Source organism: Equus asinus, chromosome 1 (assembly GCF_041296235.1).
Source record: "Equus asinus isolate D_3611 breed Donkey chromosome 1, EquAss-T2T_v2, whole genome shotgun sequence".
In the NCBI taxonomy this organism is placed as follows: Eukaryota; Metazoa; Chordata; class Mammalia; order Perissodactyla; family Equidae; genus Equus; species Equus asinus.
This window is the reverse complement of record NC_091790.1, coordinates 108243472-108268511: the sequence shown is the minus strand read 5'-3', so window position 1 is coordinate 108268511 and position 25040 is coordinate 108243472. Positions and strand designations below refer to the sequence as shown.

At 40.4% G+C, this 25040-nt stretch overlaps 1 protein-coding gene across 1 annotated transcript in view; it reads right to left on the bottom strand.

Moving 5' to 3' along the window:
* SLC26A3 (solute carrier family 26 member 3) overlaps positions 1–18723 on the bottom strand; it is a 35392-nt gene extending 16669 nt beyond the window's left edge. Inside the window, exons 1-11 of the mRNA XM_014831938.3 lie at positions 18591–18723; positions 11165–11382; positions 10522–10661; positions 9195–9305; positions 8770–8942; positions 7295–7459; positions 5439–5591; positions 4971–5053; positions 1398–1545; positions 1177–1290; positions 994–1071 (exon numbers count right to left, since the gene is read on the bottom strand). Coding sequence (XP_014687424.3) covers positions 994–1071; positions 1177–1290; positions 1398–1545; positions 4971–5053; positions 5439–5591; positions 7295–7459; positions 8770–8942; positions 9195–9305; positions 10522–10661; positions 11165–11295 — 1296 coding nt within the window. The 5' untranslated portion in view covers positions 11296–11382; positions 18591–18723. The remainder of the gene's footprint in view (positions 1–993; positions 1072–1176; positions 1291–1397; positions 1546–4970; positions 5054–5438; positions 5592–7294; positions 7460–8769; positions 8943–9194; positions 9306–10521; positions 10662–11164; positions 11383–18590) is intronic.
* Positions 18724–25040: the final 6317 nt, after the last annotated feature.

Here is a 25040-nt window from a genome sequence, read left to right as displayed (position 1 = left end):
CTCTATGTCCTTTTCAGTCAGAAGTGTAATAGAATGTTTGTAGAATAATAAAAATAATAATAATATTAACAATAATGACTCGTTTACTGCGTGTATCTTATGCCATGCCCTAGGCTAAGTCCTTCACGTGCCTTATTTCATTTGACTTTCACAGCAACCCTGTGAGGTGGAGACTATTTCTCTCCCTATTTTACGAATGGGGAACTTGAGGTTCAGAGAGGTTAAATGATTTGCCCAAAAGCAAACAGATAAGAAGTTTCAGAGCCAGGATTAGAAGTAGGTCTGTAGGACTCTAGAGCCAGCGCTCCATGGACTACCTCAAAATCATATTAACACCACAGAGAACCGCGTATTTGCTATCATCTGGTTTCGTAGAAATCTTGTTTTCCAGGGTCTGCGGCTCTGTTTTCAAATCTGGGCGCTGTAGCCGTTTACAAAGCATTAACCTAACCCCATAAAGGACGGTTCAGGAGAGATGGACAGAGGAGTAGGAGCTGGAGGTGTGAGGGCTGCGTCCAGCTGCTTGCTCCCATCCTGCCATCTGACAGCTGAGGTCTTGGAGTCAAACCAAACTCTGGGCGCTGCAGGGCGTGTTCCTGAGCACAGGCTGTGTGACTGGTAGCACCATTCTCTGAATTAGATAGAGGCCCTGATTACCTCATCCTCAAAGAAAATCTTCGCTTCAGCCAATCTGTACTGAAGCCACAGCGCCAGGTGCCTTGCTGTCTAAACATTAATTATATGCAAGGCTACAAACAGGAGAAGAGTAGCAGATAAGGTAGTTTGGGCATCTGCATTCTTCACATTCATAAAATGCTGCCAGGGGAAAAATGAATATTTTTGGCCCATAGAGTTTTGGTTGAGAAGAACACGTTCGTTTGTAGCTGCCTCATTTTTCCCTAGTTTAGTTTGTGCTTCTAGAGTTTAAGAACCAGAGCTCTTCATTCCCCACCCGAAGGAGAGAGAGAGTAGCCGAAGAGAGAGGAGTCTCACCTTTTGTAGTGGCTCCAGGAGAAATCCAATGGCCACAATCACAATCAGGACAATGACAGCAGAGAGAATGCCAGCGATCTGTGAAGAAGAAAACATTCTCATCACAAAGTCAACCTGCCCCCTGGCTCGGATCGTCCAGCGACGAATGCCAGGATGGCCTTGGCAGCAAAGATCCTGAAATACCTGCGTTTTGCCTCCGGTGCTCTCCTGAACCCCGGATCTGGAGAGGGCGGTACTCGAGGCAAATCCTCTGAATGATCCGCCGAAGATGTTCCCCAATCCCAAGGCTATTAACTCCTGACAAGAGAACAAGGAAGAATCTTTTTCAGAAGTGGCACCATTGATATTATGTACACAAAATATTAAAGTTGCCTAATTAAACCCGGCGTAGGTTGTAAACTTACCTGATTGCCATTAATTGGATAATCATATTTGAGGGAATAGACACGGGCGACCGAAAAGGCCACCGCAAAGCCAACGATTGCAATGCCAAAGCTGTCGCCGATAGTGTCTTGGAAAATCTTCGGGTCTGGTTGGATCGGGGGCTGAAATCTGAAATTGAAATTAAGCAAGTCTGAATATCACCAGTCTGCTTTTGAACCTTCTATGGCATCCATCCGCTCTCGGGAAAAGTCCAAATTCCTTAGCAAGGCCCCCATCTACCCCCCTCCCCTTCTTCTGCTTAATTACTACTATTTCCCAGAATGCTCCAGCCACACCAAGATTTTTTTGTTTGTTTCTCAGAGGCGTCACCTTTTCTCTCACCTTGGAAGCTTCTACTTTGCTGTTCCCTCCGCCTGAACCATTCATTTCCCTCATCCTCATCCTTCCTTGCAGAAAGTCTTCCCTCACCACAAAACTCAAAGTTAGGTGAGATTCTCGTGTTTCCCCAGCTCTTGACACCTCTCTTCCCCAGCTCCCCACCTCCACTCCCCCAACTCTCCTCCCAGACACAGAGCAGGGACTGTGACTTTTTCGCTATCCTGTGACCAGGACCGAACACTCTTCATGGTGTGTATCAGGTGGTCAATAATTGTTGGGCAAATCAATGAATGAATGCTATCTAGGCTGAGTTGTGTTTCACTTCAGAGTTTAATTAGCAAGAATTTGGCTACCAGTGAATACTTTGGAAGCTATTATCTTATTATTGAAAAGCAATGTTGCCTGAATTTGATACGAGAATGTATATCCAGCCCAATGATAGTGGTACATCTGATACGATTTTGCTAGTATAACCACATTATAATGTACACTTATATCCCCATAAGCTTCACGCAAAAGGTCTTAGATCCCACTTGTATTGTTAGGTTGGGCTGCAAAGCATCAACCACAATGCCTCCAATAGTTATCCATGGATGAAGGCTCTCGGAGCAAACAACTCTGAGCCAAGGAAAGCAGGAAAGTCTTCCCTCCACTGATAACAATAACCTTTCATGGAAAACCCTTCGCAAACAGACAGGCCTTGGACTCTGCCCTGCGCTCGACAGAACGCAGGGCCACCTGTGGCCCTGATGGGGAGCGGGTTTGCATTTAAAGAGATACCTTGTCAGGGAAACGTTCAAACCGCAGAGGACCCTTCTGTGCTTACACCTCATGAACTTAAATATCCTTTAGAGCAGTTAAGTGATATTTACTAACAGTATTATAAAAGACACAAGTATCTCAAACTCAACATCAATTTACTAAAACACTCAGCTCCTATAAACGTCTATCTCTGACAAAATTTATTGGAAGTGGGTTAATCGGATCCACTCAACTCGTAATTGCTGTTCATGTTTTGTGAATATCTATGTTAATAAATTTTCAGCTATAATTTTGAAGAAGTACTGTTATCTCGTATTCTGCAGCTACCATGAATCAGAAAGTTAGCTTGGAATATTGTTTTTTTTAAAAAAAAACTAAAATAGGTGATACAATTAAAATTCTCATTTTATACCAAAATAACCAGAAGCCGGCTATTATTCTTTTCTCCTAGACTCTAAACACCATGGATGATGCGATGGATGCTTACAGTCTGAAAACTGGGTTTCACGCCCTAGCTCTGCTCCTTACCCTCCCTGAGCCAGTTTCCTCGTTTGTAAAGTGAGGATGGTAACACTTGTTCTCTTTTCGTCATAGTTTTTGTGGGAGGGTCAAATAAAATAATGAATGTGAATACTAGTTACACACTGTAAAGTACAAAGAACCTGTTAGCTATTTTTATGGGCTCCCTCTGGAAACTGAATATATCCTTTGTGTTTCCTTTACTGTTTCAATGATCACTTTCCTTCAGCCAAATTACTCGCATCCAACGTTTGACTTCACTGAATCGCTTCTAAGGTGTCATCCGCATTAATAGCATATTAACAAGAATTAATAATCATTATCTTCCAGTTATATTCTATTTGCAATTATCGGAAATTTAAAATGTCCACTCAATCAACACCCAGAAAAAATCGGAGGGTAAAAAGCTTGTAAAGCACCTAGTCCGTAATTAAGGTGCTAAATTACTAATAGTAGTCATGCAGAATGAACGCTGGCTGCAGGCCAGGCACTTAGGCACGTCACATGTGCTAACTCAATCCTTACAAGAGTCCTGTGTGATAGCCACTGTTCTTGGCCCCGTTTTTATAGCCAAGGCCATTGAGGCACAGAGTTTAGTTATTTGCCCAGGTCAAGAAATGAGTCAGAAGTAAATCCCAGGCACTCTGCTTCTAGAACACGTGAGCTTGCCTACTAGGCCACACTGTCTCTCTGTAGAGTGTAATGATTAATAAATGTGAGTTAACTCCTTCCCCCACCCCATACACACTGTGGAGAGAGGTCCATCGACATTTAAAATATATTTACTAAGTAAAGTCTCTAAGATTATAACTCAGTGACCTAAAGCTTATCTTTTGTCTCCAGAATGCTTTCTGACAGATCTGCTTGAAGTTTGTTTGCATCTATCTCTATCAATCTATCTCTTTATCTGGTTTATGTCTCCCAAGACGTTTAAATAAAATGTAATCACTTCAAAGTTGCAGAGTGGAGAGAAACCCTAGAAATAACCCTTCAGCTTCAGCCTAATTCCTACCTAAAAACCTTTTCAATTAAGAGCGATGTTTGAGATTCAATAAGTGTAGCACATACCTAGCGACAAAAATATTGGTTTTGCCTTAAAAATATATATACATTTGATTGTAAAAGAATTTTGCTATTTTTAAGTCAACAATACATATAAATGCTAATTCCTGGAATTCTCAAATACTCCTTAAGCATGAGGAGGGAGGGAGCGAGGTCTTTTTTCTTTTCTTTTCTTTTTTTTTTTAATAGGAACACAACCTTTCCTTATTAGTAAGCAAGTTGGAAGAAATTCATGCTACGGTCAGAGGGCAGGGGCAGAGAGAGGAAAGAGCACAAAACGTCTCCCGTGTCAATCCAATAAATGCAACAGAGCACATTTTCAAATTCCTCCTACTGAAGGGACCTCCATTCTTTTGTGGCTGTGGGAGCTGTCCTGGCCTTGTGAATCTGATCATGAGGAAGGACAGAGTGTGCCTGTCTGGCTGGCTCCGGCCATGTGCCACAGGTATCCTTCAGCGTCTCCTTTGAACGGTCAGAACCTGGCTCCAGCAACCTCAAACAAAACACGGCATACTGTTTATAGTAATTTATGGACAAGGAAATCTGGTTTCGCTTGGTTCCTTCTTATAAGGAGAAGCAGGTTTCATTTGCCTATTTTTCCATTTTCACGATTTCACTTCTACTTGCGGCTCGTTAGTCCCTGCTTGTCTGGTTTGTGAATTCTTCCGCCAAGAGAAACTTTCTGATATTGAGAAGGGCAAACTCACGTCTTGGTGGCTCCTTCCTAGAAGGAGGGTGGCGAGCCTTCCTCAGGGATGCTAGACCCAGGAACGGGTCTGACCTGGATTAATGCACTTCAGCTGTGGTCTTCCGTAACTACGGCTTAGTCCCTAATGGGTGCTTGGAGATGCCATCAGAAAAGACGCACTTACCCACTGTTCATCTTCCCAACCACGGCCACGTTAAACCTGGTTTTGAAGTCAAAGCCATAGGATACACCTGCCGCGATCACAGTCTGCAAAGTTTCAAATTGCCCAAGTTAGAAATGTAATACCACTGCCAAAAAACACCACTCGACCTATTAGATTAAAAAAAAAAAATGTCCTGAGGCATTTCTAATGTGCCACCGTTGAGAACCACAGCTCTAATCTATTGACTTCTCAGAAGTCTTGTTCTCGGCACCATCCTTGTCTTAAATGGAAGAAAATCAACCCAAAATCAGAAAAAAAAAGTTATTAAATTCTGAATGAGGAGAAAAACCATACACATATTATACCCAGAAACTGCAGAGATGGCACCTGCCCTGAAAAAGCCTCCTGATCTACAGATGGTAAAGGGCTTTTGACATAGAAACATGAGACGCATGAATTACGAAAGGAAGTCTTCAAACAATCTGTTACCATGATGAGTTCGATTGGGATGGGCACTGGAAGTTTGGCTTTGAAGCGTTGGTTAACTTCCTTAACTGCAGATACAACCACGAGGATAATTAAGGCCGTCACAAGGTCTGCAATATTAGTCTTCTGTATTTGTGTGAACACGGATTCAAGTACCTAAAATTACAAGCACAAAAAAACACCCAAGTGCTATATTAATGTATAATTTAGATATCACACTTCGTTATTTCCAAATAGATAAAAATGAATGTTGAAGCAGAAGAACTGACATAGATCAATAGAGATTCTCTGTTCTGCTCATGCGAATCATGAATAACTGTAGAAACTAGCGTGGAGATATGAGAAGGGTAAGTTCAACATAGAGTTGGCACCACCCTGGGTTAGGGATGCTCCTAGAATTTTTTCTGGAAATCTCTTTGGCTAGTGTCAAATATTCTTGGATACTTTTCACAGTTTTATAACCAGTCTCTTCTGCTCTTAGGTGTCTTCTGCCATGGTTTTGTATTTCGCAATCATCACTATTGCTCTGTCCAGGAAATAACTGCTGATTCCTGATAGCTTTTCTTAGCGTGTGTCCCCTTAATTCTTGGCCTTTTTAAGGTTAAGAACCTTCACATGTCTTAGTTTACTCTCTGTGTCACTTTTGGAAATTAGTTCCCTGGCTAACTGTGAACTGTGCATAATCTTAATTCTCAAAGCCAGCGGGATCCTGTATCCGTGGGATCCAGACAGCTCAAGCAGGCCCAAACGAGATCCCAAACTTCTCCTAGAACTCTCTACTTCTGGAATAGCTCTGGATGAGAGTGAGAGAGTGTTAATTTCTGTTTGGAGCAAGTTCTGTCTCAGGCTCCCAGATGCGTCGTGATAGAAGCACTAATAATCCCAAAGTCAGTAAAAGGAAGGAAATAACAAAAATCAGAGTGGAAACAAATTAGAGACTAAAAAGACAATAGAAAAGATCAGTGAAACTAAGAGCTGTTTTTTTTTTGAAAAGACAAAGTAGACAAAGCTTTAGTTAGACTCACCAAGAAAAAAAGAGAGAGGACTCAAATAAATAAAATCAGAGGCACTAAGAACACTGTTCTAGAGTACATGCTCTGGAGGAGGAAAGAACCATTGTCCTGTTTACATATTGGCCAATTTCCTCTTGCTTTATAAACAGGGATATGTAAAAGAGTCGGAAGAACTTCAATTCTAAAAGAACAAGATCTGCTTTTTAGAAATAAGGAAGCATTATCACTCAATGAGCACATTTCTTCCAAAATAAGATTTTGAGGGGCTGGCCTGGTGGCGTAGGAGTTAAGTTTGTGCATTCTGTTTCAGTGGCCTGGGGTTCACCGGTTCGGATACCGGGCATGGACCTACGCACAGTTATCAAGCCATGTTCTGGCAGTGTCCCACATATAAAGTAGAGGAAGATGGGCACAGATGTTAGCTCAGGGCCAATCTTCCTCAGCAAAAAGAAGAGGATTGGTGGTGGATGTTAGCTCAGGGTTAATCTTCCTCAAAAAGAAAAAAGAAAGATTTTGAGAAAATTTTAAAAACTTGGGACAAAATATTAAAGCTTTTAATAAAGTACTAAGTTTTTTTTTTTCTTTTAAGTAATACTTGAGTCCAATCTAAGAGAAGTGGTACTTAATTTCTGCTGTGTACATTAGCTATATGGTAGATGTGGTTGATTTTCAGTGTTGTTCTCTCGGCCACTAACTTTTTCTTAATGTGAATTCATTTCATAACCCATCGATTTCCTGGAAGTTGTAGGTAAGCCCCACAGCAAAGACATGGAAGGAGAGTTCTCCCAGAAACATCATCATGAATTTTGTGTATTTTGATATTTTTTAAGCACAAGAGATACTTACTTTGAAAATTGAAAATGGATCTGTGTGTGCCGGGACAGTCAGCTGAAGAATAAATTTGAGTTGGGAAACCAACACGTGAATAGCAGCAGCTGTGGTGAAGCCACTGATTAGGGACTCAGACAGATATATCACCACGAATCCGATTTGCAGAACCCCCAGGAGCAACTGGAAAGAGAAGGGCATAGGCCTCTGTCAGCGTATGTAGACTAGGAATGCAGCTCAGCAGCCTACAGGACCAGCTATTGAAAGGATTCAAAATGTGCAGGCTCAGCCTGTGCGTGTATGTCTTGAAGAAGCAGGTGTCCCTGCTTCCTGGAACACATCCTCTTCAGGATTCCTCCTTCTCTTTCCGTCCTCCATCCCACCCCGCAAGGTGAAATGTTCCATGGTGTTCAAATAGCGTCTAAGGCTAGTAGACCCCCAAGAAGTCACAGGCTCTCCCTGCCTTTTCTAAGGTGCTGCATCTTTAGAAGACTTACCCATAAGCCTTTCATAGCAGAATCTTATTGAGCATAAGCCCTCAAATTTTCCCATGTCTCTTTAGGTTATGCTGTCCAGCCGCTATAGCATACATGGGTGAGCATCCATTCGTATCCCCTCAAACAAGTTGCTCGACTTTTGTAAGAAATACATAACTATGTAGTGGACATAGAAGTGTTCGGTTTTAACTGGGGGCAAAAGTGGATAATTCCCCTACAGCATCAGTATTTTTCAATAAAGTGAATAGACAGATTCTCCTTCCCCTTGGGTACCTCGGCTGCCTTTCCACTCCCATCTCTGGATGCAGCCAGAGCTGTAGACAGGCAAAGGCACTAGGTTCAGAAATGTATTCGAAAGACCTGACCATGCTGTTTGTCAACAGGACACACTACTAATGTCCTTGTATATATTGATTTTTTCTTTCTTTAAGGAATGGTCCTAACCAATAATATCACTAACTGTAAACTTAGACAACACCTTGAGGAGTCTGTGACATTTTCACTACTCAGCAATGGTGTCAGAGGTGTGGCCTCAGTGTGAGGCTTTAGGTCCCTCCATAATCATCCTCTGCTTTCCCCAAATCTTTGATATGCCCAAATCCCTTCCAACTAGATTACAGTCCCTGAAGAATTAGAAAGAAAAAGTTCCAAAGCTGCCAGTGTCACTATTATTTGCGTATAGTTGTGTCTAGTGACTATATCATTTCCAGGTGTTTTATTGAATTGAGCATTTCACTCCTCACCACGTGTGCCTCCCTGTTCCCATTTCTCCTTCTCTCTAGACCCACATTCACTTGTCTTTGCAAGGTGGATCTGCCCCTCCACTTCTGGTTGTGATGAGTGATGCTTCGTCAGTTATTTCCTATGGGCCACTAAAGGAGGGATACAAACCAAAGGGAAGAGTGGGGAGGGTTGGCAGAAGGAGGAGAAACAGAAAGATTGTACCCATCAGGACAAGCAGTTCAGGGAGGGCAGATTACATGAGAAAGTGCTCACCTGGATGATTCCAGAAAGGATTGTGACCATTGCAGCCACCATCACTTTCTGTTCATCTGAGGATGAATCCAAATCATTACTTATTGAGGTGTTATTCCCACCAGTTGGACTGGTTGTTGAAGTGACTCTCACAACTACTGCTCCCACCATCATACTCAGAACTGGAAATGGACCTAATTAACAAGATGGATTGTAGTCAATATACGGCTCCCTGGGCACAATTGTCTTTCAACCATAACATAGCATATAAAAAGACTACCGTCTGTAGCTCTGGTCTCCTTTCCCAAGTCCCAGTCCTAATTCTTACAAGAAACTATGACTCCTCTCCGGGATTCTGCACAATTTGGAATTGATACATCGTGTGACGAATAGAATTAATAAAGAAAAAGCAATGTGAGTATTAATTAGCCCAATAATTCACTTACCCACAGATATGTGTCTAGAAGTGCCCAAGAAAAAGTAGATTATGACTGGGAAAAAGGCTGCATACAACCCATAGCTTGGGGGCACGTTGACGAGCAGAGCAAATGCTAAACCTGTAAATACACAAGAATCAGGGTCCTTATTTCGTGCAAGGGGAAGCAGAAATTCTCATTAGTTTCAAGTAATTAAGATGGCACCTTAAAAATAAATTACTTTATTAACTGAAATGTATCAAAGATGTAAATATAAGAGCTGAAACTACAAAACTCTTAAGAGAAAACATGGGTGTAAATCTTCATGACCTTGGATTAGGCAGTGGTTTCTTAGAAATGACACCTACAGCAGAAGCAACCAAATTAAAAGCAGGCAAATTGGGCTCCATCAAAATGAAAAAATATGTTCTTCAAAGGATATTGTCAAAAAAGTGAAATGACAAGCCACAGAATGGGAGAAATAATTTACAAATCGTATCTTGGATAAGGGTCTAGTATTTAGAATACAGAAAAGACGCTTGTAACTCAACAATAAAAAGACAAATAACCTAATTTTAAAATGTGCAAAAGATTTAAATAGATATTTCTCCAAAGATATACAAATGGCCAGTAAGCACATGAAAAGACGCTCAACATCATTAGTCATTAGGGAAATATAAATGGAAATCATAATGAGATACCATTTCATACTCACTAGGATAGCTAATCTAAAAAAGGCAGACAATACCACATCTCCAGGAGGATGTGAAGAAATCTGCACCTTCATACATTGCTAGTGTGTTACCATGTGAGGCAGCAATTACTCTCCTAGGTATGTACCCAAGAGAATTCAAACACGTTTTCACAAAAACTTGTACACAAGTGTTCATAATAGAATTATCCATAATAGCCACAGAGTGGAAACAATCCACATGTCCATCAACTGACGCAAGGATAGACAAATGTGGTATATCCACACAATAGAATATTATTCATCCGTGAAAAGGAATAAGGTACCCAGACATGCTACAACATGGATGAACCTTGAAAACATTATGTTAAGTGAAAGAAACCATACACAAAGGCCACAGATTCTGTAATTCTCTTTATATGAAATGTTCAGAATAAGCAAATCCATAGAGATAGAAAGTTGTTGCCAGGGGGATGGATGGAGGGGAGAATGGAAAGCGACTGCCAGTGGGCAGGAAATTTTGGGGGTAGTGGTGGTGAAAACGTTTTGGAATTAGATAGTGATGATGGTTGCACAACCTTGTGAACATACCAAAAAACTCTGAATTGTACACATTAAAATGACGAATTTTATGAGATATGAACTGCATCTTGAAAAAAAAGTTACCTTGCAGTACGGCCACCAGCCCAGTGCTGATTCCAGAAACAATGTCACTGAGTAGCCATTCCTTTATCTGATATGCTGGCAACCAAGATGCTATGGGGAACAAAGAGAGGGCAATTCTCTTGGCCTTTTTAGTGGAACAGCTGAAAACATTAAAAGCCGCAGGTCAGTTAATTAATATAACAATTTAAGCTTAGTACCTAACTGTGGGTGAAAAATTGACATAGATGATAATCTATTAAAGAATAAACTAGTACTTTCACTAACTTTCCCACCAACACTCACCTCCTTACCCATATCAACTGCCCCCTGCCACCATCAAAGGATTTTTTTAAACGAAAAATGCTGCTTTTCTTTAGCCTTAATAGATCTTATTTATCATCCTCAGCTTGAATTGTACAACATTTCAACTGCGAATTTTCCTCCCTCCTCATCTGTTAGTCCTCTGTGATAGAAAGATTTGTAGAGGCTACCTTTCCAGCTTTGGCAGGGAGTAGGAGGTTTGGAAACCAAAGATAAAGAGACACGAAAGGCTATGGGCTAGAGCCAGAAAGGAGAGCTTGAAAGCTTGACAGTTTAGGAGAAAGGAATAAAAATAAATTTGCTTCATTTATTCCTAATGGCAGTACCTTAAAAAATATCTTACCTACAACACTGTTTGAGATGATCCAGAGGTGTCTTATGACGTCTTTCTTTCTTCTTATGTTCTTCCCCAAAAGCATTTGCAGAATACACTCGCCTGGCCACAACATACTGATTCCCAAAGGGCTCGATCATTTTGCTTCCTCTGACGGCTGTGGCAAGTGGAAGACCTTTGGAACTATGTGGCAAACCCTTCTTCTTGTCTTTAGCAGGTTAAAATGCCTGAAACCAAACAGAGCTGGCTTCTTAAATAACTCAGAGATAATGTGATGCAATTTACAGATGAGTGAGCTCCGAACTGAATGTTACCACCTTTTGAGATCAAAAGAGGCAGGATTAAGGGACCTAGATTGCGTTTTGCGACAGCGATATCACTTTTTATTCCAATGAGCTGGACACGACTCCTTTGGGTAAGCAAACAAGGGCTTTTATCTATTTCTAAAAGATGGCCAGAAAGCAAGAGAAACGGACTCAGTTTATTAATCGGTGAGTGCATTTTTTACTTGTAAGGTGAGGTCTCATCAAGAACAGGAATTTACTTTAAAATTTTTTCCTAGAAACATTTCCAAAGTTAAGGTGTTGAAGTACTGGGCAGGTCAGATTTAAAGTCTGTTCATTGCCCCTAACTCCAGTCAAGGCTGTTGCATTTTACTCATCAGAATTTTTGTGATACCTTGTAAAATGCTTTTAACTCGTGAAATTCAAAGACATTGCTCATTTAAGTAATTTCCCCTTGTTTCTGGGAGTTAAATAGAGTTTTACAATTTCTAGTTGAGGAAACTATGGCAAAAAAGTAACTATTACTTGGTTACTTAGTTCACTAGTGATGAGACCTTTTTAAGGAAAGATCTTGGGCAATTTATTTAATCTCTCTGAATCTCATCCGTATAATGAGGATCATAGCGCTCAAGTTTCAAGGTGATTGTGAAGATTAAATCAGAGTGTTTTCAAAGCACCTAGCAGCGTGCGTAGCACACTATAGGCATCCACTAAATGGTATTTATTATTCTAACTATTTGCATTTTCTGCACAAGATGTTTACATTTTTTGTTTTTCTCTCAATCCTGTTTCTACTAAAAAGATAAATTTTGCAAAACCTTATTATGCACGTTACCTATTCAGCCCTCACAATTCTTTAAGAAACAGCTGGTAGCGTGTCAAAAATGCGACTTCTGTTTTCAGACTTCTTTGCTCTCTCTTCTACAACATGCAGCTTCTCTATTGTCCAGTGTGAACAGAATTGAAGAACGTTCCAGCTCACTGTTAGCATTTTTCCCTCTAATCACGGTTCTGTATTATTACCCATACCACCCAGAGTTTTGATCTCTACTTCAATCACAATTATTGACGGAATCATCTCGGGCTACACTGTACCTTGCATGGTGCTCTCTCATACTCGAGGGATTTCCAGCAAGTTTGCAGAGCTCAAGTTATAACGAGGAATAAGATGCTGGCATCCGCTTCTGGTCCCATCTGACCTCTCTTTGACCACTCCCTTCTCTCTCCCACCCCATTCCCCAGCCTCCTCTGAAGTCCTCTCTACTGACCTTCTCTGACACGACATAGTGCTTCTGTCCACTGCTGTGGCTTGACCTGCAGATTCGGAGTCCCTTCAAGCTTTGTTATGCCTATTAAAGCCCCTTTGCTATTCTTTCTGAGGCTCCTCCCACCCCAAGCTGCTTGCCCTCTGTGCTTCTCATCTTTATTTCCCTCTCCTATCCTTCTACCCCCAGTTCCAGGTGTCATATGTCACTAATAGTGTCATATCTCATACAGTACTCCCCATTGTCAGAAGAACTTGTATACAAAGTGGAGTTGGCTTACTCATCGCTGTACATACCTCAGATTTTTGTCCTTATTTGCCAACTACCAGCAATATGGTTGGGGCATTAACACTTAAGATCTAATCCACGTCAATGACTCTCGACACCTTAGATCTCTTGCAAAGGCTGTCTGGAGTATCTTTCAAGAACAGCTTTAATCCAGTAAGTAGCTAACCTTAGGAGGAAGAAGACTCAACTAATGTGCATTTTATTTCTATCAGATGCTACTGCAGACAGAAAAAAAGATTCCACTATTTTGTTGCTTTACTCCTATTTTCACCAAGTTGTTCACGTAATCTCATCAGTCCTCTTCCTTAAGAAAGATCCTGAAAGTACTTCTCTTCTTCCTTTTGCTGCTGTGTGTTTTCTCCTGTGAAGTCGTGGTCTCATTTATTTGCCAGTGCCAATGATGGCAGAAATAACTTCACTTCTATTAAGCTTCCTTCCCTGAGGGTGACCATGACTGGCTCTTTAGAGGGCTCCATCATACCTCCAGCTGGATCAAAGGCCTGAGCTCTGGCCCTCCTGCCACAGCCTGGAAAATGCTTCCTCCTCAAACCCAAGCACAAGGGCAGGAGTTAGGGAAGCTTCAGAAATCTTTCCAGAATTTAGAGCAAGAGATCTCGGGGCCACATTTCCGTTGTGGGGGGTTTTCCCCCTTGCTGCCACTCCTGATCCCAAAATGCTGCCTCATATTCCATGTGTAACCAATAATCTGAGCCACCGAATCAACCACCCAGTGGTGCCCCTGCTGAGAAAACCTCCAGATAGTCGTAAATTCGTGTCATTCTCCATCTTATCATTTCTGGGATTCTTGAGAATGACTTAGTTTAGTTAGGAATTCAAAAGTGATTTTTCTTAACTTTTAAAAAAAACCTGAACAAGTTACCTTTTCCCCAGAAATTCTTGGAAAAATTTTTCTGGGTTCCTAGAATCGCAATTCCAGTTTCAAATATTACACCCATATTAACATATGCCTTTTCCTGTTCTATCTTCATGCCTTAAATTTCTCTCTGGGTTCCTTGGGGTATCAGTGGCTTTTGGGCGACTGAAATTCATTCTCAGGGACCTTTCCTCCTAATAATTTTAGAACTCTAAGACTTGTTTATATGCATTTCCACTTTTATTTCCTTTATAGGATGTGTCTTTTGAATTTTTTGGACTTATGAGATTTGTATTTATTACATACATAGACATACGTAAATACATATACATACATATGCCTACACATCTTGGCCCTGGGGCTTAGTCATACACATTTGTCTTTCTCTGCTTTTTTTTTTTTTTTCTGAGCAGAAATTTAATCCTGGGATTATTTTCTGAAGTTCAGTTTTTTCAATTTAACTATCTTGGCTTATTAATAAATTTTTGATATTTCTAGTGATTAAGGTTGGTCATTGCATACCCCTCCCCCTACTCCCCCACTAGTTTTATCCATCTTCAACCTGCAGCCAAGCCCTGGGTGTCAGTGCCTGGCTTCCGGTTGCCTGAGTACCTCCACTCTGCCTGCCCCATTCCACCGAGAAGTGTCTTATGGATCCGATTCAGCATTTATCTATTCAGTGTTCTAGTATTTCAGCCGTCTGCCCTTTCTGCTGGGAAACAACTAATATGAACCAAGATGCTCAGAAGCAACGCTAGTATTTTTCTTTAATTAGTGGTAATTTGAAACAGGAGGCAAGTAGGTGTGCCGAGCGTGTCTCGGCCCCTCCCCAGTCACAGTCGATAGCTCCACCACTCTTGCACAAGGTGGGCTCTCGATGACCCCACCCCTCAGTAGGACCTCAAAATACCCCTGTGGCATTCTGGAAAACTGGAGGTAAGCCAGCCCTATTTCATGAATTGGTCCTTGGACAATAGGAAATAGAGCCGTGTCTTGATAGCTATACTTGGGCGAGAGATGGGGGAACCAGCAGAATAATTGCTCCAGTGAGCACCTTGAGAGAAACCTCACCCAGTAGCCCAAGAGGGACCAGAAGTCAGGGGCATGTAAATCCCACATTCTGGTTGGTGTCAAGCTCACTGGAAGCAGGGAGATGATGGCCTCTGAATCGCGGAGGGCCAGAGTGGTGATCAGGGACAACTGGGCGGGGGTGGCACAGGGAAGTGGGAAGGAGACCAGCACAGATATTGATGAAGAGAGGTCAGAAGGAGTCAGAGGCTGGGGCAGGCAACACTTTCTAGTTAAATGCCGTGATTCCTGTGTGCTTCCGTCACTTCCGAAACACAGCAGGGTAATTAATTAATTAAACTACATTGTTGAGGTGCCCCTGAACCTAATAGCTCTTTCTTTGAGAGAAATAAATGGGTTCATTATCATTTAGAATGGGAAAAACACTCCTGTTTTTCCCTATCCTTTAGTGATGATCCTTTAAGGCTATCAGCCTCTCACAAACCCACACTGTTTTTGAAGCGAGCATCTTTCCCCGGAAAGAGGGGAGAAGCTGACGTAGAAGGTGATTCAAGGTGATGAGAGTGGGGCGAGGGTCTGAGGGTGTGGGGGCAGTTCCTCCAGGCAGTCCCAACGAAGGCTGGCTAAAGGAAAAGGTTTTGGATTTTTTTCTTTTTGCCAAAATAATTTAGTTAATTCACACAGCTCTAGTTTAGTGTCCATAGAGGCAAGAACATCACATATGTCTTACACTGCTTGTTCAAGAAGTCTATGTGACTTATTTAATTTAGAGTGGTCTTACGACATCTTCCAGGAACTTAGCTCAGTTCTATCTTAATCTTAGTTCAGACACTAAATTTATTATGATTATTGACAACTCTTTCTTGGCAATTATTATAAGCCATACGGCTGAAAAGCTAAGTCAAACTTAATTTAGTTAGAACGTGCAGCAGAAAAGAGGGAGAATTTGGCAGCTAAATAGACTTGGCTTCACACCCTTGCTTTGACATTGTATTGCTCTGGGCAAGTGCTTCAAGCCCTACTTTATCTAATGGTAAAAGGGGATGCTGTTACCTTCCTTGTAGGGCTCTTATTACGTCAGCTGGAACCTGTCTGAAAATCTTAGCGCTGCCATCTTTTCTGTGACTTCATGTTTAGTCTGAGCTTAGCAGAATTAGCGATTTTCCATTCTTACCCCTTTATTTTAACATAATTTTAAAGCATCTACCTATCTCAGCTTCTTTGCATGGCATACAAGGTCCTTCATATTTGGGCTCCAGCTTATGTCGGAAGCTTCTCCACTCCTCCTTCACAATTATAGCAGCTGCCTAACACATCATGGTATTTACCATCTCTATGTCTTTGCACACATTGTTTTCATTATCTGGCTTCTTCTCCTCCAACACCTGGTAGATTCCAATTCATCCTTAAAAATACTCAGCTGTCCCTGATCGTTGATTTGTTCCTTCACCAAGCATTAATCGGCCTATTGTTTGTCAGGAACTCTGCTCCTCACATAATTGTGTAAGATAAGAAGATGCTAGAAAGCTGTCCTGGAATCCCCCAGAAAAAGTTAATAATTTCCTTCTTGTAAAAACCTTGTATATGTTCTTATCGCGTACAGATTATATCGTCGTTATTTGTTTACAAGTTCTTCTCCCCAGTAAGACTCAGTCCCCCAAGGGCAAGGCCCAAATCGTAATCGTTTTTTTCCCCATTTGAGTAGTACCTCTAAAATGGTAATTGCTCAGAAAGGTTTGTTGAAATAAACTGAACTACAAACAAATGATATATAAATGATAAATGATATGGTCCTAAAACCCAAAGTTTACATATGTGGGAGTGACGTCCAAAATGATTGGTACAGACAATAAATTGGAAGAAGGGACATGAATGTGGGTTGGTGTTGAGGAAGCTTTCGTGAAGGAACTGTGGGTCTCGAGTTAGACCCTAAAGAACAGATAAATTTGGGAGAGGTGATGAGAAAGCAGTGGGGAATGAGCAAATCATGTTCAAGGGATAGTGATCCAAAAAGTGGAACAGAAGACTTTGTTGGTCAAAAGGTTAAACCTTTAGAGAAACATTAAGATACACCATAGCAAGGAGTTTCAGATCCAGTAGGCTCACGCAAGAAAAAAGAGAAGCCCTGGACTTTCTATAAGGCTTTGAGGTTTTCTAAGCACTTCCATTTTTTCCCCTTCAGCGTTATCCTGTGAAGTAGAGAGAAGGTAGGCATTATTATCATCAACTTACAGGTGAAGAAATTGAGATCAGAGAAGATAAATGACTTTCCCAACTCTCACAACTAGCAAGTGACAGACCGGGTCTTATGAGTGATCCTCTCTAATATACACTCTTCTCTGCCATGTTGATGTTGGGGGGCCCATTAGCCCTGATCCCCAAGAGAGACAAAGCAAGAGAACAGGGCTTCAGGTGAGGCACCATCAGTGCTCCCTTGCCCTTGAGCATAAGAGTCCCTCCCTTCATGCCCTTACTGTCAACATCACCTACACAAAACGTGAGTCTGGGTAGATTGGAGCTCAATTTCCTTGAAATGAACTGGTTTATTCTCCCCCTTTGTTTCCCAACACAGTGAAACGGAGGCTAGAGGAGGCTCTTCTGTTCTCTTTGTTTCGAGAAGCAAAGACCTTCGTTATGAAGAGAAGCAGGCCTAAGTTATTACTTAGTTATTCTAGCAATTAAAAAAAAATCATTCTCATTTTGCAAGGTGTTTTGTTTCTAAGTTGAATATGAGCTATTTAGTAGATATTGACACATTTGTTCATTTATTTATATATTTACTTATTAGTTTATCCACATGGAGGAGGCAAGATATGCATTAACCCACTGTAAACTACTTGTTTCTGAAATCAAGTAGTTTCCTCCTAATTTCTGGGTAGGAATGATCTTTATGTGGCCAACTTTCATTACACTGTTTCTCTGAATGACAAATTTACTTTGGAAAAGAGAATTATTTAGTCCAACGATTTAAAAAGTTGTTTCTTACTCACACGTTTAAAGAATGTTACATGATCTTTTCTTGACATTTAAAGAATGAAACAAATTCTATCTTGTTAGGTTTGGTAATCTATGAGATAAATACCCCGCATGGTTTAATATTACTCGTGGCACATGGCCCCCTGTGACTTCCCGATGACAATTTTTCTCTAACTCTCTTCCTTTTTCAGTGTCTATCCTACTTGCTTTTATTCCCCTTTCTCTTCCTCTCTTTTCCTTTCTTGGACTTTCTGGGTCCAAGATAACTCCCTTACTTCTGGACCAAAAGGCCTTTCTCAACACCTTCCAACAGATGATTCTATCTCCTGGAAGAATCTTTCCTAAAATCTTGCCTTGTTTGCCAAACTTCAGAACAGATGGTCTACTTATAAAGTCAGATTTAGGTGCAGAATTAAAGGAATTATGTGGATAATTAAGGTAAAAACCTCTGCTAGCTTTAAAAAGGCTATTTAAGCCTTAATACATATAACCATTTACTAGGTCAAATCAAAGTCTACTTAAATATTTACTTCATGTCGCTGGAGCTCCAGACATACATTTTTAGCCTATTGTTAGTGGAATCATTCAAAATATTCCTGCACATGGAATGGACTCAAGAACACAACACTAACTTCTAAATAGGTTTTGGTCAGAAAATATACCATTTTTAAGAAACAGAAAGCCAGTTTGAGTAAAATGATCATAAATTTGGTTCCTACCTGATACACACTCAGTGAGACATCTCAGCAACAGTGAAACATTTCTGAAATAAAGGAGTCCAGTTCTAAGAGACAGTCTCCATCCACTTAGGTCTATAGGCTCTGAATGCATCCATATGTATAGAGATGTATATATATATAGGTTACGTAAGTCAGTGAAGAAATTACCGCTCTTTCAACTTTAATAATTAACTTTCATTAACTTTTACAACAATGGAAAGACTCCAATGTGGTCTTGACCTTTGAGACTCCGACCGGCAGAAGGGATGATGAAAACAGCTTCCTCAAGTTCCTTGTGAGATTATACCAGTCATTGTACTTGTGTATGTACGTGGATTTCATTGGTTTGAAGAGATTTGTACAGCAGATGTGTACATGGAAGCAAAAGAAAAAATATCTCAGCAAGGGTTATCTCCCTGACATTTTGTGTACCAGCTTACATGGAGGTTGGGAGGTGTTGCTTCTTGGCTGAGTGACACATGGAACTCTCCGGAACTGCAGGAGAGTGGTGTCTACGTTATCTCATGGTATGATAAAGGCCCTGGTTAGGAAGCTCTCCCAACTCCAGGCCACAGGCCTCTGTTTGCACTCTAATTTCTGCCCCCACCGTGATTCCTGCTAAGAGCGGTAAACCCTATGTTGCTAAAGCCAATGAATACTTTAAATCCTCATCTTACTTAACCTCTTAGCATTTGACCCGCTGACCACCCTTCCTGGAAATCCCCTCTTTTTAAAATAGTTAAATTTTTTTTTTTTTACCACACTTCTCTTTATGTTTCATCTCATACTTCTTCACCAACCCCTCCTCTATTCAACTCTTTCTTTGGCATTCCCCATGGTTCTGTCCTGGACTCCCTTCTCTTTTCTCTCTCTACCCTCCTGCCCTAAATAAGAGTCCCATGGCTCACAGTGACTTTTAGGTTTCTATTTCCAGCCCTCTACATCCATGTATTTAACCGCCTACCCCATATCTCTGCTTGGATGCCCCACAGGCATCTCAAACGTGACACATTCAAATCTGAACTCTTGATCTTTCCTCCCAAATCTGCTTCATCTCCAGTCTTCCTTATTCCAGTAAAGAAACATCCGCCTCTACTCATGTCAGAAACCTGAGAATCATCCGTGCCACTTCCTCTGGCAAACACTCTCCCCAACCTCAGCCAACCCATCCATCACCAAGGGACTTGGTGACTTAAATCATCACCATGTCTTGTTGAATCTTCCTCCAAAATATATCACCAAGCCATTGTTTCTCATCTGCACTCTTGTCTCCCTCGGCTAAGCCACCACCATCTCACACAAGAGTCTTTTGTTGCACTGCTCGCTTCCTCTCTTAGCCCTCCTGGTCTCTTCACCACCCTGTAGTCAGAACGATCTTTTCATGCTAGTCCTCTTCATGGAGATAAGGATTATATTTAGGATAAAAGGCCTCCAAAGTCTTGCATGAAACCCCCCTGCCAAGCTCTTGGACCTCATCTGGCCCCTCTCTCACCATTGTTTTCTCCACTCCAGCCACAGTGACATATTTTAGTCCTCTGAATTTGCCAGCTCCTGTCAGGCGTTGTTTCCTTTGCTTCAGTGCTCTCGTCCTCCCTCTTGTTGCTTAGCTTCAACATCGCTTCCTTAGAGAGAATCCCTTTGATTCTCCAGTCTAAATTAGCTCCTCTTGTGGTATTCTCTCATAGCATCCTGTACTTTTCTAACATAACATCTTAATTTTAAAGTAAACAATGATTTTTGCGACTACTTGTTTAACAGTTGGCTCCCTCATTAGAATGAAAGCTGCAGAAACACGGGAACCTTGACTGTCTTATTCACTTACGTAGTCCCAGGACCTAGAATGAATCTATCACAGAACTGGTTGAATGACAGTTAAATGAATGAATTTTATTTGACACAACACAATGCCAAAAGAATTTATACAAGTCATTAGAGTTTGTTCTAAACTAACGTTCTAAATTAAATTAGTGTTCTAACTTGTATTTTTAATTTGGCTTAAACACGTACTAACCGTGTAACTGAATTAGCTGTAGCATCATTTAAAGCATATAATACTGCTTTTTATTGTTTTAATAAATGTATGGCATCTATTCAGAACTCCTGTGTATTGATGAAATTGTGTTTTTAGGTTTGGTCGCTGAAAGAACTGGAGAATAATGTATGTAAAGATAGAATCTCAGAACCATGGATCACATTAACAATGATTAATTTTAGGCTAAATATGAGAATTTTGCCATGTTGATAGGATACAAGCTGAACAAAGACAAATAAAAAACATTTCTATATACTACCAATAACCAAATGGAAAATTTAATGGGAAGAAAGATACAACTGATAATAGCGACAAAATCTTCAAAGATAAGTTGGGACAAATCTTATCCAAAGATATGTAAGAACTTTATGGAGGAAAGTGCAAAACATCATTAAGGGATGAAAAAGAACCCTGAGAAACATATACAGTCATACACCTTCATAGACGTGAAGGCTCATTATCATAAAGAAGTTTTCCCCAAATTAATCTATTACATTAAATGCTATTGCTATAAAAATCTAAACTTTTTTTCATAGATCTGGATAAACTTGTCCTAGAGCTCGAACAGAAGCAGAAAGGACCAAGAAAGTCAAGACAATTTTGAAGAAGAAAGAGTAAGGAGACTCCCAGATATAAAGACATATTACAAAGCTTTAGTAATTATGTGCCTATTTGTGCTATGGGAGACAAATATACCAATGGACAGAACAGAAGGCCTGGAAACATATATTGAAACTTGACATATGATTTGATTGTGCCATAGTAGAGAAAGAATGGGCTACTCGATAAACGGTGCTAAGACAACTGGCTATCCACATGGAACAAATAAAATTTAGAACCCAATTTCACACTATACATACAAAAAAGTTTTCAAGTTGACTAAAGATCTAAACGTAAAAAGCAAAATTTTTGAACTTTTAGAAGAAAGAAGAATACCATTATAACCCTGGGATAACAGTATTTCTTAAACAAGTCACAAAAATATGCACATCGTAAAAGAAAATATTGATAAATCCTAGCTTATTAAAATTAAAACATGAAAGACACTATAGCAAAAGTGAAGACAAACTCCAGACTTGACGAGATATTTGCCCCAATTAAGTCTTAAAAAGGATTGATGTCCAGAATATATAAAGAACTCCTACAAATCAATAAGACGAAAGGGGAAAACTCAATACGAACTGTCAATTTACAGAAAACTTGAAGCGCCAATTAACATATGAAAAAACGTTCAATTTCACTGGTAATTAGGGAAAAGTAAATTAAAACCACGAGATACATTTCACGCTATCATCAAGAGGAGTGGAACTAGATTTGGTGAAGCCTGAAGCCTAGGCAATTTATGGTGCTCATTTTAAGAAAAAGAATCCAAAATTACACATACAAAATTAGCTATGGGGCTTTTGAAGGGGACCGAGCAAATGAAGGGTCCTGAAACCTAAGCTTCATTTCTTTCAAGGTAAATCTCTTTTGCCCTGAAATGCCTGAAAATGCCAACAGTCACAGAGGATGTGGAGAAATAGGAACTCTTACACTACCATTGTGAGTATAAATTGGGGCAATCACTTCAGAGGGAAGCTTGGCACTGTCTGTCAAGTTGTCACATCTTCTTGTCACATATTCTAAGCCTCAGCAATTCTAATCTTAATTATATATCCTTAAGAAACGTTGACGGGATTTTAAAAATGTTCATAGCAGCAATGTTTGTATGTAATAGTGGGGAAAGAAAAGAGAATATCCTAAATGACCATTTATAAGACAATGGGTAAAGAAGTTACGCTTTGTTCCTAAAGTGGAATTCCATACAATGATAAAAATTAACTTCTTAGAGTTGCACATAACAACATGAACTCATCTGATAAGCACAAATCAAGAGAAAAAAAACTGTGAAAGAATAAATACAATATGATTCTGTTTATATAAAGTTTAAAAGTATGTAAAAATGATTATGATTCACAGATATATAGCAAATGTATAAAAACAAGCAACGGAATGATAAACAAGAAATTAAGGAGAGTAGTTAACCTCTGCGGGAGAGGAAGGAAATTTACTGGGGAGGACTATGAAAAGGACTTCAGCTGTATCTGTAATATTTGATTTCTTCTTCTTCCTGCAGATTTTTTTTCTTTCTTTTTTTATTTGGGGTATGCATTAGTTTCCAAGGGCTGTCTTAATAAAGTGACACAATCTAGGTGGCTTCAAGCAACAGAAATTTATTCTCCCACAGTTCTGGAGGCCGAAAGTCCAAAATCAAGGTGTCCCAGGCCTGTGCTCCCTTTGAGACATTGGGGAGAATCCTTCCTTGCCTCTTCCAGCTTCTGGTGGTGGCTGTCAATCCTTGACATTCTTTGTCTTGCAGCTCTGTCGCTCCAACCCCTGCCTCTGTTACCATATGGTGCTGTCACTGTGTGTCTGACATCCCCTCTTTTCATAAGGATGCTAGTCATTTTGGATTAAGGGCCCATCCTCCTTCAGTTGACCTCATCTTAACTAATGAAATCTTCAATGACCCTATTTCCAAATAAGGTCATTCTGAAGTACTGGGAATTAGGACTTTAATGTATCGTTTGGCGGGGGGGGGGGGGGGGGGGACACAACTCAATCCACAACATGGAGTAATTTACATGCAGTGAAAATATACAGATCTTAAATGTATATTTTGATGAGTTTTGTCAAATGCATATACCCATTTGTATTAGTTTTCTTTTGATCCTGGAACAAATTACTGCAAACTTAGTGGCTTAAAACGACATGAATTTATTATCTTATCCTTCTATAGGTCAGAAGTCTGAGACGGGTTTCACTGGACTAAAATGAAGGTGTTAATTGGGCTGTGTTCCTTTCTGGGAGCTTTAGAGGAGAAGCTATTTCCTTAGCTTTTCTAACTTCTGAAGACCACCACATTCCTTGGCTCATAACCCCTTCCTTCATCTTCAAAGCCAGCGATGTTACATCTCTCTGCCCTTTCTTCTCTTGTCAGTCTCACTCTCTGACCACAGCCGGGGAGAGTTCCCTGCTTTTAAGGGCCCGTATGATTAGATTGGGCCCACCCAGATACTCTCCCCATCTCAAGGCCCTTATTCTTAATCGGATCTGCAACGTCCTTTTTGCCATATAAAATAACATAGTCACAGGTTTGGAGCATTAGAACACAGATGTCTTTGGGGGACATTAGTCTACCCACCACCCCATGTAGCACCCATCCCATCAAAGTATAGAATACTTCTAGTCCTCTAGAAAATTCCTTCGTGCCCTCTTCTCGGTCAATCCCAGCCAACCCCCAGAGGCAACCTCTGTTCTGATTTTATCATCTTCAATTAGTTTGGCCTGTTCTAGAACTTCATATAAATGGGACATACGGTGTGCTCTCTTTTGTGTGTAGCTTCTGTCCCACTACATAATATTTTGGAGTTTCATCTGTGTTAATGTGTGTTAGTTGCTGTTCTTTTTTATTGTTGAATAGTATTCCATTGTATGAATATACCAAAATTTGTACATTTTCTTTTGGATGAACATTTGCATTGTTTCCAGTCTGGAGTGATTATAAACTTTTTTGTCCAAGTCTTTTTTGGACACATGTTTTAATTTCTATTGGGTAAAATCCTAGGAGAATGGCTGTGTCATGGGATAGAAATATGTTTAACTTTATATGAAACCACCAAATTGTTTGCCAGAATTGGTTTTACCAATTTAAATTCCCACTATCGATGTATGAGAATTCCACTTACTCCTCGTCTTTACCCGCATTTGGTGTTACTGATCTTTTCAGTGTTAGCCATCAGGTGAATATTTGTTTTATTAAAAAAAAAAAAGCAAAAAGTTTTTCCTCAAATAACAAGATAAGGAAGATTCTTCAAAAGGTTAGCTCAAGTCTCATGGAGTAAAGCTTTGCTGGTACACATTAGCAAACTATTTTTTTCCTTCTTTGTCTTTTTTTTGTGAGTAAGTTTGGCCCTGAGCTAACATCTGTCGCCAATCTTTCTCTTTTTGCTTGAGGAAGATTGTCACTGAGCTAACATCTGTGCCAACCTTCTTCTATTTTAATGTGGGATGCTGCCACAGCATGGCTTGGTGAGCAGTGCTAGGTCCGTGCCCTGGACCGGGCCTGTGAACCCCAGGCCGCCAAAGCAGAGCACGCGAACTTAACCACTACACCACCAGGTTGGCCCTAGCACTCTTAGAAATATCAATAACAGTTGAGCCTTAATATAACAAATTTATTGATTGACACACAAATGCTAGAAAATCAATCTTTTTCTCTCCTGTCAATTTTTTTTTTAGTGATAAAGATTGTCCCTGAGCTAACATCTGTACTAATCTTCCTCTATTTTGTTTGTGGGATGCCACCACAGTGTGGCTTGATGAGGAGTATGTAGGTCCATGCCCAGGATTTGAACCAGGGAATCCTGGGCCACGGA